Source organism: Pelophylax lessonae (genome assembly GCF_965119305.1).
Source record: "Pelophylax lessonae genome assembly, chromosome: 6".
In the NCBI taxonomy this organism is placed as follows: domain Eukaryota; kingdom Metazoa; phylum Chordata; class Amphibia; order Anura; family Ranidae; genus Pelophylax; species Pelophylax lessonae.
In genome coordinates, this window is record NC_138773.1 from 72,819,912 (window position 1) to 72,833,182 (window position 13,271).

Sequence of the window (13,271 nt, forward strand, 5' to 3'; positions counted from 1 at the left end):
ACCCTCTTGTCTTTACTAATGGTCATTGAGGTTGCCTCATATTTGATGGCCATAAGAATGGTGCACAGGCCAGACCAGGAGCATGACCAAGAAGCTGCAGTTGCTATCTGACAGAGGTTTTAACTTTTCCCCTGTGTGATACTAGAGAAAATGGCAGTTGAGGCGGGAGTTTCATTTTAAATTGCTACCAGCACTACAAAAGTTTTGTCGTTTTTCTTGACCTCTGACCTGATTAATTTCTTTTTTTTTTTTTCTTTTTACCTTAACAGGGACACATCTGGCCAAGGCAGGTTTTGCACAATCTTTAGGTCTTATTCTAGAGGCGCTCAGGTAAGATCAAGTAAACAACATTTTACCATTGTTTTACAAGTTTCACAAAAAACCCCAGGAAAAAGTACTCTGCTAAAAATCGTGTTTTTATACTGGTGTAAATTAATTCTAATACCCACTGGTGATTTTCCAGAGTGGTTTCATACATTTACCTGCTGACCCAAAGACGCCACCGATCGTTCGGTTCTCCGAGCTCCTTGAGCAGAGAGCTGATGACTGTCGCCAGCTCTCTGATCTGCCAACCCCAGCCACCACGCTCACTGAAGCGCTGGGCTGTGGAGAGGGCAGCAGTGGCTGGCTCAGGCTCTCAGTGACTCACTGAGACACATCTAGACTTTGCAGTAATTGCCCACTCTTTGCAGAACTGCTCAAGTTCAGTAAAATCTGATGGTGATGGTTTGCGGACTGCAGTCTTCAAGTCATTCCACAAACTTTCAATGGGATTTAAGTCTGGGCTCTGACTAAGCCATGCATGGACATTCACCTTTTTCTCCTTCAACCACTGTGTGGTCATTTTTGGTCATGTTGGAAGGTAAACCTTCTTCCCATTGACCACTTTCTGGCAGAGGGCAGCAGATTTGCCTCAAGAATTTGACAGTATTTTGCCCCATCCATTTTTTTCTTCTATCCAGTGCTCCAGTCCCTGCTGCAGAGAAATGCCCCCATAACAGGATATTACCACCCCCCATGCTTTACTGTAGGAGTGGTGTTATTTGAATGGTGAGCTGTGCTGTGCTGGATTTCCACCAGACCTATCGTTTGGTGTTGAGGCCAAATTTATTTTAGTCTCATATGACCATAAAACCTTTTTCCGTGTGGCCTCAGAATCTTCGAGGTGCATTTAAGGTGGTCAGATGAGACTGATATTGAATTATTTGGCTTCAACACCAAACTATATGTCTGTTGGAAATCCCATACAGCTCACTATCCAAATAACACCATTCCTATGGTAAAGCATGGAGGTGGTAATATCCTATTGTGGGGGTGTTTCTGTGCAGCAGGGACTGGAGCACTTGTCAGGATTGAAGGAAAATGGATGGTGCAAAATACCATCAAATTCTTGAGTAAAATCTGTCTCTTTCTGCCAGAAAGTTGTCAGTTGGAAGAAGGTTTATCTTCCAACATGACAGTGACCCAAAGCACACAGAAATAATGACCACACAGTGGTTGAAGGAGAAAAAAGTGAATGTCCTTGCATGGCCCAGTCAGAGCCCAGACTTCAACCCCATTGACAATCAGTAGAATGACTTGAAGACTGCAGTCCACAAATGGTCACTATCAAATTTAACTGAACTTGAGCAATTCTGCAAAGAAGAGAGGGAAAATATTGCAAGTGTAGATGTGCAGTTAGTATAGACACATCCCAACAGACTAAAGGCTGTAATTTAAAGCAAAATGTGATTAACAAAATACTGACATAAGGGGAGGGGATTCTTTTTCCAACTCCGTGATTCTGTTTTTGATTTTCTGACATGTTGGTGTTATAGCTTTCACTTGGATGTTATACGCTGCACTAGTAAATGCAGCAGGATAAAACAAAACCTGTTTCGGTCTTCATTTTACGCTGCAAAGCAACAAAATGTGATTATTTTTAAAGGGGGATGATTCTTTTCTATACCCACTGTAAACTGGCAAATGTTCAGTGAACGGTTACAAGATTTGTATACATTGAGGTTGATTTTACTAAAGGCAAATAATACTGTGCACTGCAAGCGCAATTGCTCTAGAGCTGAGGGGAGGCTCTGCTCATTTCTTTATTTTTCTTGCATGTGATTGGGTATTTTTTGGCAAATTGAAGCTTTACCTCATTTACTAAGCTCTGGAGCAACTGCACTTGCAGTACACAGTATATTTGCCTTTGGTAAATCAACCCCATTGTCTTTGTATTGAAATGTACTATGCAGGTTTCAGTTTCTGTATCACTGTGTCAGCAGGTTTTGCTGCCTGTAGCTTCCTTTATTGCAGGGGATTCCAAACTTTCTAATCAAACTTTTGGAGGGCCACATTATGGTCAATGGAAGTAGAAAATGTCCTGGTGTCAGAGGGGAGTATTCAATGAACCATGTTTGGTATTAGGGGTAGTAATAGTTCACCATCAGGGGTGTCAGTGGGAGGAATAGTGCCCCATCATTGGTGTCCATAGAAGGAATAGTGCCCCATCATTGGAGTCAATGGAAAGAATAGTGTCCATTTGGAGGAATAGCGTGCCATCATTGGTACTAATGGGAGGAATAATGCCCCATTGTTGGTGTCATTGGCAGGAACTATGCACCACTGTTGCTGACATTGGTGGGGAATAATGCCCCAAGGGCTGGATAAAAGCAAGCAAAGTGCCGTAGTTTGGAGAGCACTTCTTTAATGTTATAACAAATATTGTCCCACAAGATCACAGAGGATTAGTTATATTTTACATGTATTCTGTAAATATACTCCAGAAATGCTGTTGTGTCAGACTGTTTTTATTAATTTTTTATTGCGGTATGCCATGTATTTAACACTATCATGCTTTTCAGGGCATCCTCCTCGTTTATGACATCACCAACCGGTGGTCCTTTGATGGAATTGATCGATGGATCAAAGAGATAGACGAGGTAACCTGCCTTGGAGTTGCATTAAGTAATCTGGTAACAATGACATCTAAACTGATTGTAAAGGCAGAAGGTTTTTTTTTTCATCTTAATGCATTCTATGTATGAAGATAAAAGGCCTTCGGTGTACAGCAGCCCCCTAATACTTATCTGAGCCCATCTCTATCCAGCGATGTTGCAGGATTGTCTTGGTTGTTCGAGACTCTCCCTCCTGATTGGCTGAGACAACAGCACGGCGCCATTGGCTCCCTCTGCTGTCAATCAAATTCAGTGAGCCAACCAGGTGAGAGAGGGGAGCTGAAGCTCGGTTGCCCCCCCCCCCCCCCCCAATAGCAAACTGCTTGCTGCAGGGGCACTCAACAGGAGGTAGGTGCCAGGAGAGCCGAGGAGGGACCTGAGAAGAGGAGGATCTGGGCTGCTCTGTGCAACACTATTACACAGAGCAGGTAAGTATAACATGTTTGTAAAGTCTCGATTTTGTTTTGTTTAAAATAACAATCACTTTAATCTAGAAGACTAGATTAAAGCGGAGTTCCACCCTGGAATTTTTTTTTTTTTTTTTTTTTTTTTTTTTTAAATACCCCCGGGACAGTCAGGGCTAGTACATTCCACAATGGCTAGCCTCTGATCTGTCCTGGGTTGCACTTACCTGTTAGGACAAATACTTACCTTGAAAACATCTTGTCCAGCGCTGCCATCTCAGATGTGGGCAGCTTGAAGCCAACGAGATCCTCTTCGGCATCCTCTTCCGCCGCCTTCGGTCCCACGATGCCCTGCACCGGCCCCGCCGTCACTTCCGGGTCGCGCGCGTCATCCCTCCACAGGTTCTGGGCATGCCCAGAAGCTGTTTAGAAGGGGATGACGCGCGCGCCCCGGAACTGACGTCGGGGCCGGTGCAGGCGCAATGATTCCTGGGAGCGATAACGTTCAGCTCCCAGGAATCATTGCAGAGCCAGGAAGTGACGACGGGCTGCGGCCGAGGAAGAAGGAAGTAAGGTAAGTATATTTTATTCGCTACGAGGTAAGTAAAAAAAAAAAATGTGATTATCCATTTCTTTTTCAGGTGACCCAGAGCGAGAAGATGGAGGTAAGTATAAAATTAGGGTGGAACTCCACTTTAAGTGTGCTTGTCATGGCTGCTCAGTACCATAAATTCACCCTAAAAAGAACTCTCCTCGCTGTCTGTTAAAAGAAGACTTTGTCACTTTGTGCATGCAGGGCAAAGTTAGTGTTTCTGCCAAGTCTTTACTTTCCTATGCTCTCCTTACTATCGCTCCCGCCTTTACCGCATTAGACACTGAAACTGGTAAAGGCGACCCGAAGAAGCAGTGGCATCACTCCTCTGGTTATTGGGCAGAGCCTAGCAATTGGCTGCTAGACTCGAGCACTCACCGGGAAGAGGTCACATGCTTTGCCATACCCTGACAGGTTTGGTGTTGTGGATGACTGTAGAGGAGGGAGTGGTGAAAGATTGCTGGTAAGGCGAGTATAAGGGGGATTTTGGAAGGATTTTATTACCTTGCATGTGCAAGATAACAGTGTTTCTTTAATGGCGTGAATATTACCCTCTTATTAATAAAGTGAACTTTGTTTAAATATTAGAATGGAACTTTAACATTCATGACTGTAAATACAGTTTACATCTACAATGAGCTTACCACCCAATCCCAGTGCAAAATGACCACCATTTTAGAGCATGGTGGCCTAAGATAATCTACACATGGTCCGTGTTGGTTATCTCAGGCTAGAATTCCGTCTGAATCAGTAGATGACAATACTGATAAACCCTAGATGTTCAACAATATGAGCCTAAAAAGCCAGGATCTTTAGGAGTCTATCTTCTTTATTACTACACAGAGTAAAGACAGGTAGATTGCTGTAAAAACAGTAAATGTCCTTCTGTATATCCTGTAGCATGTAGTGAAGGAGTTTTGAGATCCATAATCTTCTTGAAGTACTACTTAGACATTGTCAACTCCACCTTAGCTTTGGGTAACATTAAAAATAATAAAAAGGAACTACGGCGCCACTGTAATTCTAGTAGATAAAAATAAAAAAGAGGTCAAGTCTATTTTAAAAACAAGTAAACACAGGTGGTGGTGGCAGCTCCTCCTTATTAATAGGTCCTGAATACTTAATAGATATTTGAATAAATAAAGAGGGCGCCTCCATCTGGGAATGAACTGTTTAAACAAATTGTCATTTGAAGTAAAAAGTAGGGAATTAAATAATGCACTCACTTGAGGAAATGAAGAATGTGCATGTCATCTGTAGGTTGGTGGATGTCTCTTGAGCTGTGCAGAGAGCAGCTGGTGTGGGAAGGATAGATGAATCCATGGAGCAAACAGCGGCTGCAGAAGGAATGACAGGCTGCTGGGTGGATGGCAGCTGATGGAGGCTGGAGCAAGCTGTCAATTGGGTGGTGGTGTCCGGATGTTGTGTGGTGCTCTGCGGCTGGATGGATGATTTCCAGGGCTGCTGTGTTGCAGAGGCCAGGAGCACTAACTACCCTGCAGTGTAGTGGCGTCCAGGTCTTGTCTGCCCGCTCGGGGTAGATCAGATAAGCTTTGGGTCTCCACGACAATGACGTTCATACGTCCACATCCTTTGTACGCTCCATGAATACATCTATCCTTTTCCCACACCAGCTGCTCTCTGCACAGCTCAAGAGACATCCACCATCCTACAGATGACATGCACAACCTTCATTTCCTCAAGTGAGTGCATTATTTATTTCATTCTCAATCTTTTATTTCCAATGACAAACTGTTTAACAGTTTATTCCCAAATGGAGGGGCCCTGTCTGTTTACTTATTCGCCTTGGGTAACATGCTGAAGGGTAGCAACAGATTGTATGTTCCAGCCTCACTGCTTTAACATAGTGAAAATTGCATGTCACAAAGATTTGTAGTTTCAGAATCATGGAAAGCTGAAATGAAATGCAAATCCTCCTTTCTCTTACGTCCTCTGACAGTCGCTGCCCCGCCATACAGCCTTCACTAGTGGGTAATGGCGCCCTCTGCAGGAGCAAGCTAGGCAGTTTGAAAGGTTAATTAAAACTTTTCTATACTTAGACACACCTCTAGGGGGCCATCCCTCAGCCATTATCCTGAACCAGTTATCGCTGTTCCTCAGTTTGTAGCAAGCAGTACCGGGAAGGCAATAACCCCCAGATCCAAGAACCAGAGGGGCGGGGGCGGCGGCTGTCAGAGGACTCAGAGAAAATAATTTTACGGTAAGTTCTTACAAAAATTCAATTTTCTCCTACGTCCTCTGACAGTCGCCGCCCGGCCATACAGCCTTCACTATTGGAATGTCCCAAAGCAGTGCAGGTGTGAGGGGTGGGAAAAACGCAACCTATCAAAAAGTCAACCAAACAACCGGGCCAGAAAACAACCTGAGCCCACAGGGCAAAAAAGCTCAAAACCAGAGCTAACCCAGAAAAACAAAGAAAAACCACCCCAGAAAGAGACCGAAAAAAAAAACATCTCTTCTAACAACTGCCACACTCAAAACTTTGCAGCCAAAGGAAGCATCCGAGGATGCCAGTACATCAATTCTGTAGAATTTTGTGAAAGTGTGCACAGACGACCAGGTCGCCGCTTTGCACACCTGAGCCACAGAAGCCTGATGGTGAAAAGCCCAAGAGGCACTGACGGCTCTAGTAGAATGAGCCTTTACAGGGAAAGCAGGAACCTGACCCTTGATTGAATAGGCCTGAATGGGAAGTATTAGAACTCCTGTCAGGTTTTTACTGCCATTTCACTCTTTTAGAGAGCTCTTCACTCGCTTTCTGTCACAGTGACAACAGTTTTAACAGACCAGAAATGAGTAAAAATCTATATCGGAGATACAGAAGGGAATAAAAGATGATGGGGGTTGTAGAAAGGATTTCCTTCTGTGTTACAATTGGAGATTTACCCTTGCTTCCTTTCTAAAGTTTAGTTACTTGTATTTTTTTCCTTTTTAAGTTTCCAGTTTTCTAAATTATCTTTAAAAAAACAAAACTTTTTGCCTTTTTATTTTTGCAGCATGCTCCAGGGGTCCCTCGCATCTTGGTGGGAAATAGGCTGCACTTGGCTTTCAAGCGGCAGGTGCCCACTGAACAGGCTCGGGCCTATGCCGAGAAAAACGGTATGACCTTTTTTGAGGTCAGCCCACTGTGCAACTTCAATGTGACAGAGTCCTTCACAGAACTGTCTCGAATAGTCCTCATGAGGCATGGAATGGAGAAGATCTGGAGGCCAAACAGAGGTGTGTGTGTGTGTGTCAAGAGGGGAAGGGGACAGTGTTAGAAATGTTAGGTACATAGAGTAAATGGAACACATCTTGTGTTTATGGATTAATGCTGGACAAACCGCTTCTGGTTGCAATTCTGATAACCATCCATTATATATTACAAACTTTCTTATTTCGGGCAGAAAATGTGTGTTTGTTTTTTTTAATGCCAATATAATTTGTGTGCTTTCAGTGAAAGATATCCACATCTTTTTGTAAACCTTATTCACAGGGCACATGGCTCTGCTGTTGACACATTTTGTATGAAGACTTAGTGTCACTAAAGGCAAAACTACTTCCTTTTTTTCAGTTTTTTTGATTTGGATACTGTGTAGATGGATTAAAACTCCAGCCAGTTTTTTATTGCTGTCTGTGCTCCTATTAGAGATATTTGCCCTCTCCCTTTCGAGAACAATGGTAAACAGGAAAAATAGAAAGTAAGGGAAAATCCCAAATTTAAGGTTTCAATGGTGACACTCTGGCATTCCCTCTCCCTTCCTATTTTGGCTTTGGGACAGGAAGCAAAGGGAAATGTCCTTTATGGTACACAGATAGCAATAAAAACTGACGGTTGTAACTCCCCTTTTATCCACACAAAAAAAATAAGCTTAAATTGCTTTTAGGTTAGGTTTACATCTGTTCTGTTGCCTTTAGGATTAGGGGCACCCAAACACATCGCCCGCGTTTTTATGTGCGAGTGGTTGTGGCTTCCGGAACTGGTGTGGACCCACAGTGGGAACCACTCGCACAGAAAAACGCAGTAGATGTGTGCGGATGCCCCTAATCCTAATAGCAATCGCAAACAGTGGAAATCACTCTTGCCCTGGGAACCACCCTGGACTGGCAGTTCCCATGCGGGCTGCCATTTCGAAAATGGAGCAGGGACCTTTTCCCTGCATTTCAGGAGGCACGGCAGCCCATTCTAATGAATGGGCTACTGTGCCCATGCAAAACCCGGCTCGCAGAGCTGCATCAGTGTGATATATTTTTTTTTTGCCTCAGTGACATATTAAGATTGCTGACCTGCTAATGTTGGGTTTCCCGAAGTGTAAGACCATTACCTGCAATGTCACTCAGTAACTCCTAGTTTTGCTTCTGTTTGATTAGATAAGTAGGAAAACCATTATAGTTGCTAATTTTCTTTTCCTGGGAATGTGTTAAATCTAGTGACAACTCCCAGGTGCTGACAGAGCAAAAAAGGGAGATGCCACTGCTGATTTTCTTCTGCAAAGGTTTTTCTGTTTGTATTGCTGATCCTTTGGCTTGGTACTTTCTGAGTCATAGTTGTAGACAAGTATACAGATCTGTCTTCACTGGCTGCATGCCTATTCTGGGTCAATGCCTCCAAAAACTATTGAAGCCAGAGACAACAAGGTAGCTAGAGGGGGGTTACAGATGGCAGTGCTAATGATTTGGTAGTATAAACTGTAAAAGAAGGCTAATGTCTACTATAGTGGTCATTTTGGAATATGTCTTGATTAGACACCTGATCTCTAAGGATGGCTATAGCTACCTGGAGGGATGAGGAACAGTGCAGATACAGGATTAGCTGCTGAAACACAGCAAATATAGCGAAGTGGATGGTATTTGTAGTCCAGAAATGTTCCACTATATATTCTGCGCATTAATACAGGTGACCAGTGACATGGCTAATCAAATTTTAAGGTGATTTACACTCTACTGATGTTTGTGGAATCTTTGTAACATGTTGCATTTTTCTTCCCCAGTATTCAGCCTGCAAGATCTGTGCTGCCGATCTATTGTCTCCTGCACACCTGTCCACCTCATCGATAAGCTTCCTCTGCCAGTGGCAATTAAGAGCCACCTCAAATCCTTCTCCATGGCCAACGGAATGAATGCTGTGATGATGCATGGACGTTCCTACTCTGTGGCTGGTGGTGGCGGTGGGGCCGCAGGAAGCGGTGGGGGGAGCAAAGGCAACAGTCTAAAACGATCCAAATCTATTAGACCACCTCAGAGTCCCCCTCAGAACTGCTCAAGAAGCAACTGCAAGATCTCTTAGCATGGAAATCTGCAATGTGCAGGGCTGATAAAGTGTGCCCATCCATTTGACCATGTGGAGAGGATGCTCCTGTGAGCTGCACCTGGGGCACCTGAGTGGGCGTGGATGCCAGTCCGTGTTTGTGCCATTTTTATAATCTTCTGGCAAATGGAAGGCGGTGATCGTAGCGGAGGACGTCCATCTTGTACCTTTTTGACTGACTTCCTGTCACCATACACCCAATCCTGATTCCTTCAAGGGTGACACACTGCATGATGGCTCTGACTCACTTCTACTACCCCTGGGGGCAGTACTGTGCTAAGACCGCTCCCCTACCTCCTCCTTATTTATAAATAAGTATATATATTAACGGACACCTCACTTTTTTTTATAAATATAATGCCTGACTATACAACACTTCTGTATCATGCTGTAAATAATTAACAATCCTACCTTCCCTTATCAAAGGGACAAACAGGGGGCTTCTGCTACTAACCACTGCATGGATTTCTATAATATTGCATCACACTGGGAGCTACTGACCAAACGTGGAGGAAAAAGTGTCACCCAAAGCAACCAGTTAGGTGTAAGATTTCATTTTCTTTTCTAGCAAAATGGTAGCTAGAATCTAGCTGCCATGAGCAACATTTATACATTCCTTCGCTGCAGTTTCTGTAAATTACTTTCCATGTAAACGGGCTAATTTTATAAGAAAAAGTGTAATGTACAAATTGAAGTAAACCAGAACTTAAATTTTGTTTTGCATAGAGCAAGGAGTAGAACCTTTTTCGGGTTTTTATTGCTATCCATGGTGTCATTACAGCGATTTCACCTCACTTACTTCGTGTCTGGTGAAACCATTCTTTACTGGACAGTAAGGACTCTTTCACACGGGCGGTCCGATCAGATCCTCCACCTGTCAGTTTTTTAGGTGGATCTGATCGGATCCTCCATGCAGCTCTATGGGGCAGCGGATGTCAGCGGAGACACCCGCTGCCACCCGTATCCGATCCTGACCGTGAAATCTGGACAGATGGAAACCCTATTTTTCCATCCGTTCAGGGATCGGATCGGATGAGAGCGGACAGGCGGTCCGCTCTCATCCGATCCCCCATAGAGAGCAGCGGGGGCTGTGACACCTCCCTCTCCGCTCTGCAAGCGGAGACGGAGCTGTCATCCGCCGGCTCAGCGGGGATCGCGGATCGATCCCTGCTGAGCAGCACGGATCCGCCTACGGAGGCGAACCGTGTGAAAGAGCCCTAAGGGAAAATCTCCAGCAGCAACACAGATAAAAAAAAAATAAACAAATTGAATCTTCTATTAAAGACCACAGCCAAGTTATTAGACAAACGCATTTTTCACAGTCAAGGTCCCTTCACCAAAGACTAGTCCACCATATCTTCTGGAGCCAAGCGTATCTGGCAGACCAAGGCCTGAAATAAGGCAGTCAGTGATCCACAAATAAGAGAAGGTGTCCTCCCACCTGAAGATGTTAAGGTGGGGGCGTCCCTATCTGTGTCCCTGTTGAAGATTCTCTGTCAGTTGTTCAGATCGGTGTCCTGACAACAACAGGTGAAATGAAATCGCTCTGATAAAGGCCCAGCTAGTAGTAAAGGGTTGAGGGTTTCTAAACCTTATCATTTTTTGTTGCTTACACTTTAGGGCCCCTTTTGAACCAGAAGTCCAATTGTGTCCGGCTGTCCAGTTTTCAGCCAGACCCTCCATTCTCCTTTATGGCGCACCGGATGTAAACCGACTTGTGTCCATTTACACCCGGCTGCTCTCTGGGTCTGATCCGGCAAAAACAAAAAACAGAAGGCGATCTGTTCCCTCTCCATCTGATCAGATCGGAGGGCAGTCAGGTGTAAACAGCTAATCAGTTTACATCTGGCTGCCTAGAGAGGAGAGGGGGCTGTGTCTGTGTCCACTCTGCATAAGCGGAGTAGGCATGGACCGGTCATCCTGCCACTCAGCTCAGCAGGGGATCATTGGACGGATTCCCCTACTGAGCAAAACCAGATCTGACCTGTGTGAAATGGTGTGTGCAGAATGGCTGGAAATGGATCCTCCTTCATTACTGCTTTCTGTTCTCCAGCACAAAATGGCACTTTAGACCCACTGCTCATTGAAAGAATCATCTGGAGCCCAACAAAAGTGTAAATTCTACCTCTGTGTTTTTAGATTAAGGCCTTTTTCAGAAACAACATAAACCTCAAGTCTGATTACTGAAGTTAGGACTGTTGTCTGTTCAAATCTCATACACCTCTGCATGTGACTTCTTTACTTCACAACAAATCGCATACTTGTGGGGGGTGTATTACCATCTTGGAACCTCTCCAGTAATCTGTATTTTGTTTGAGTGTTCGAGTCATTTGATCCCGAGGTACATTGCCTAGAAATGGTATATTTGAGATGATTCTTGTTAATTTTCAGCATTCATCAGTACAGTACAGGCAGTGAGGCTTTCAGACTGTGGACAATGGAATACAAAAGTGTGGTTTGGTTATAAAACGCGTTCTTTACGCTCACATAATCCAGTTTGTTGAACCCCTGGATCAGGTTATACACAGGACCAGCAAAAGGAAGGTGCTTATCACTTTACATAGGATTATGCCTTGGTGACGGCCATCTTGGTTTACCTAGACTTGCATGATTCAGTACATAATCCTTGTTTGCCTGTCTATGAAGCAAGTTGCATTTTTGTTAGCAAATCTGGCAGATGCTGAGAAATCAGGCCCACTTCATGGTTTGACCACATCAAATCTACATTTATCTTGGCTGGTGGCCTTCTCTATTTTGGCATTGAAAAGCTGTTGCAGGTTAATGAAACATTTCTGAGCATATGTAATGTATATATAAAAGGGCCAATAAAAGTGCACCTATCCCATAATGAGTTCTTATACACATGATGGTATTTTTCTTTCTTTCCACATGTTTTCTTTTTAATTTTTTATATTATTATAATTTTTAATTGAATGCGTTATGCTGCTTTTGTTTGAGGACATCTGACTGCTATGAGGTGACTGATCCATCTAAATATATAGTACTGGAGGGGTCGGGACCAATTTTCATAATTTTCCCATATGCTGTTATAGGCCAATTCATAACGGCATTCTTTCAGTATCATTGTAATCATTGATGTTACGATGCTCAAGCAGAAGGTCTCACCATTTAATGCATGAAGTAATTGTAAAAGAAAAAAAAAACCTCCCTATACTTGCCTGCTCTATGCAATGGTAATGCACACAGTGGCCCTGAACCTCCTCTTCTCAGGTCCCCTACCGGCGCTCCTGGCTCCTCCTCTATCCAGGGCCCCCACTTCCTATAGGGGCACTTTTGGTTGCTCACTCCCCGCTGCGTCTGTTGACACGGACATCAGCACTTGGCCCTCCCCCGTATACACCCCCCCCCCCCCCCCCCCGGCTCCCTTGTCGCTGGCTTTGTCGGCAGCGGAAGCCAGTGCCCCAGCAAAGCCAGTGAGACAGAAGTGGGGGAAAGAAGACCTGTAGACATGCACAATGCTGGATTAAATGAGGGGGAGGGGCCAAAACCAATGCCTAAACATTTTTTACCTTAATGTAAGGAATATGTGAAAGTAAAAAACGTTTAAGCTTTAGAACCACTTTAATTACAGTCTACGGGCCAAATTTTGCCCCCAGCTAGTGTCAGTGGCATATTCTCAATGTGCAGTAAGTGCCAGCTCACATTGGTGCGATGAGGGAACGTTGCGAATCCACTGCGGGTTCCCGAATTGCATCTGACTCACAGGCAGTTCACACTGCCATATGCTAACTGCTGGGTGTGGCAATACAAAGTTAATGACACCCCCAGATTGGTTTGCCTTTTGCAGTGGGAACTGTCAATTTGGACAGGAATTGGATTGCATAGATGTGAACACCCCTGCGATCCGATTCTGGTGCGGACCACAAAAAGGGTCCTGCACGATGTTGGTCCGAGTGCGATACAAATTCAGCCATACAATCTGTATGGCTGAATTTACACCGCACAGACATCGCATGTGATTTGCAGAGCAGTGTGGTGCATATCACATGCGATGTCTGACATTGCTATAA

General features: G+C 44.3%; 1 protein-coding gene across 1 annotated transcript in view; it reads left to right on the top strand.

Annotated features, from left to right (window-relative positions):
* RAB40C (RAB40C, member RAS oncogene family) overlaps window positions 1–10,021 on the top strand; it is a 65,038-nt gene extending 55,017 nt beyond the window's left edge. The window contains exons 4-7 of the mRNA XM_082261374.1: window positions 270–330; window positions 2,844–2,921; window positions 6,950–7,172; window positions 8,924–10,021. Of these exons, the coding sequence (XP_082117500.1) occupies window positions 270–330; window positions 2,844–2,921; window positions 6,950–7,172; window positions 8,924–9,219 (658 nt within the window). The 3' untranslated portion in view covers window positions 9,220–10,021. The remainder of the gene's footprint in view (window positions 1–269; window positions 331–2,843; window positions 2,922–6,949; window positions 7,173–8,923) is intronic.
* The last annotated feature ends 3,250 nt before the right edge of the window (window positions 10,022–13,271 follow it).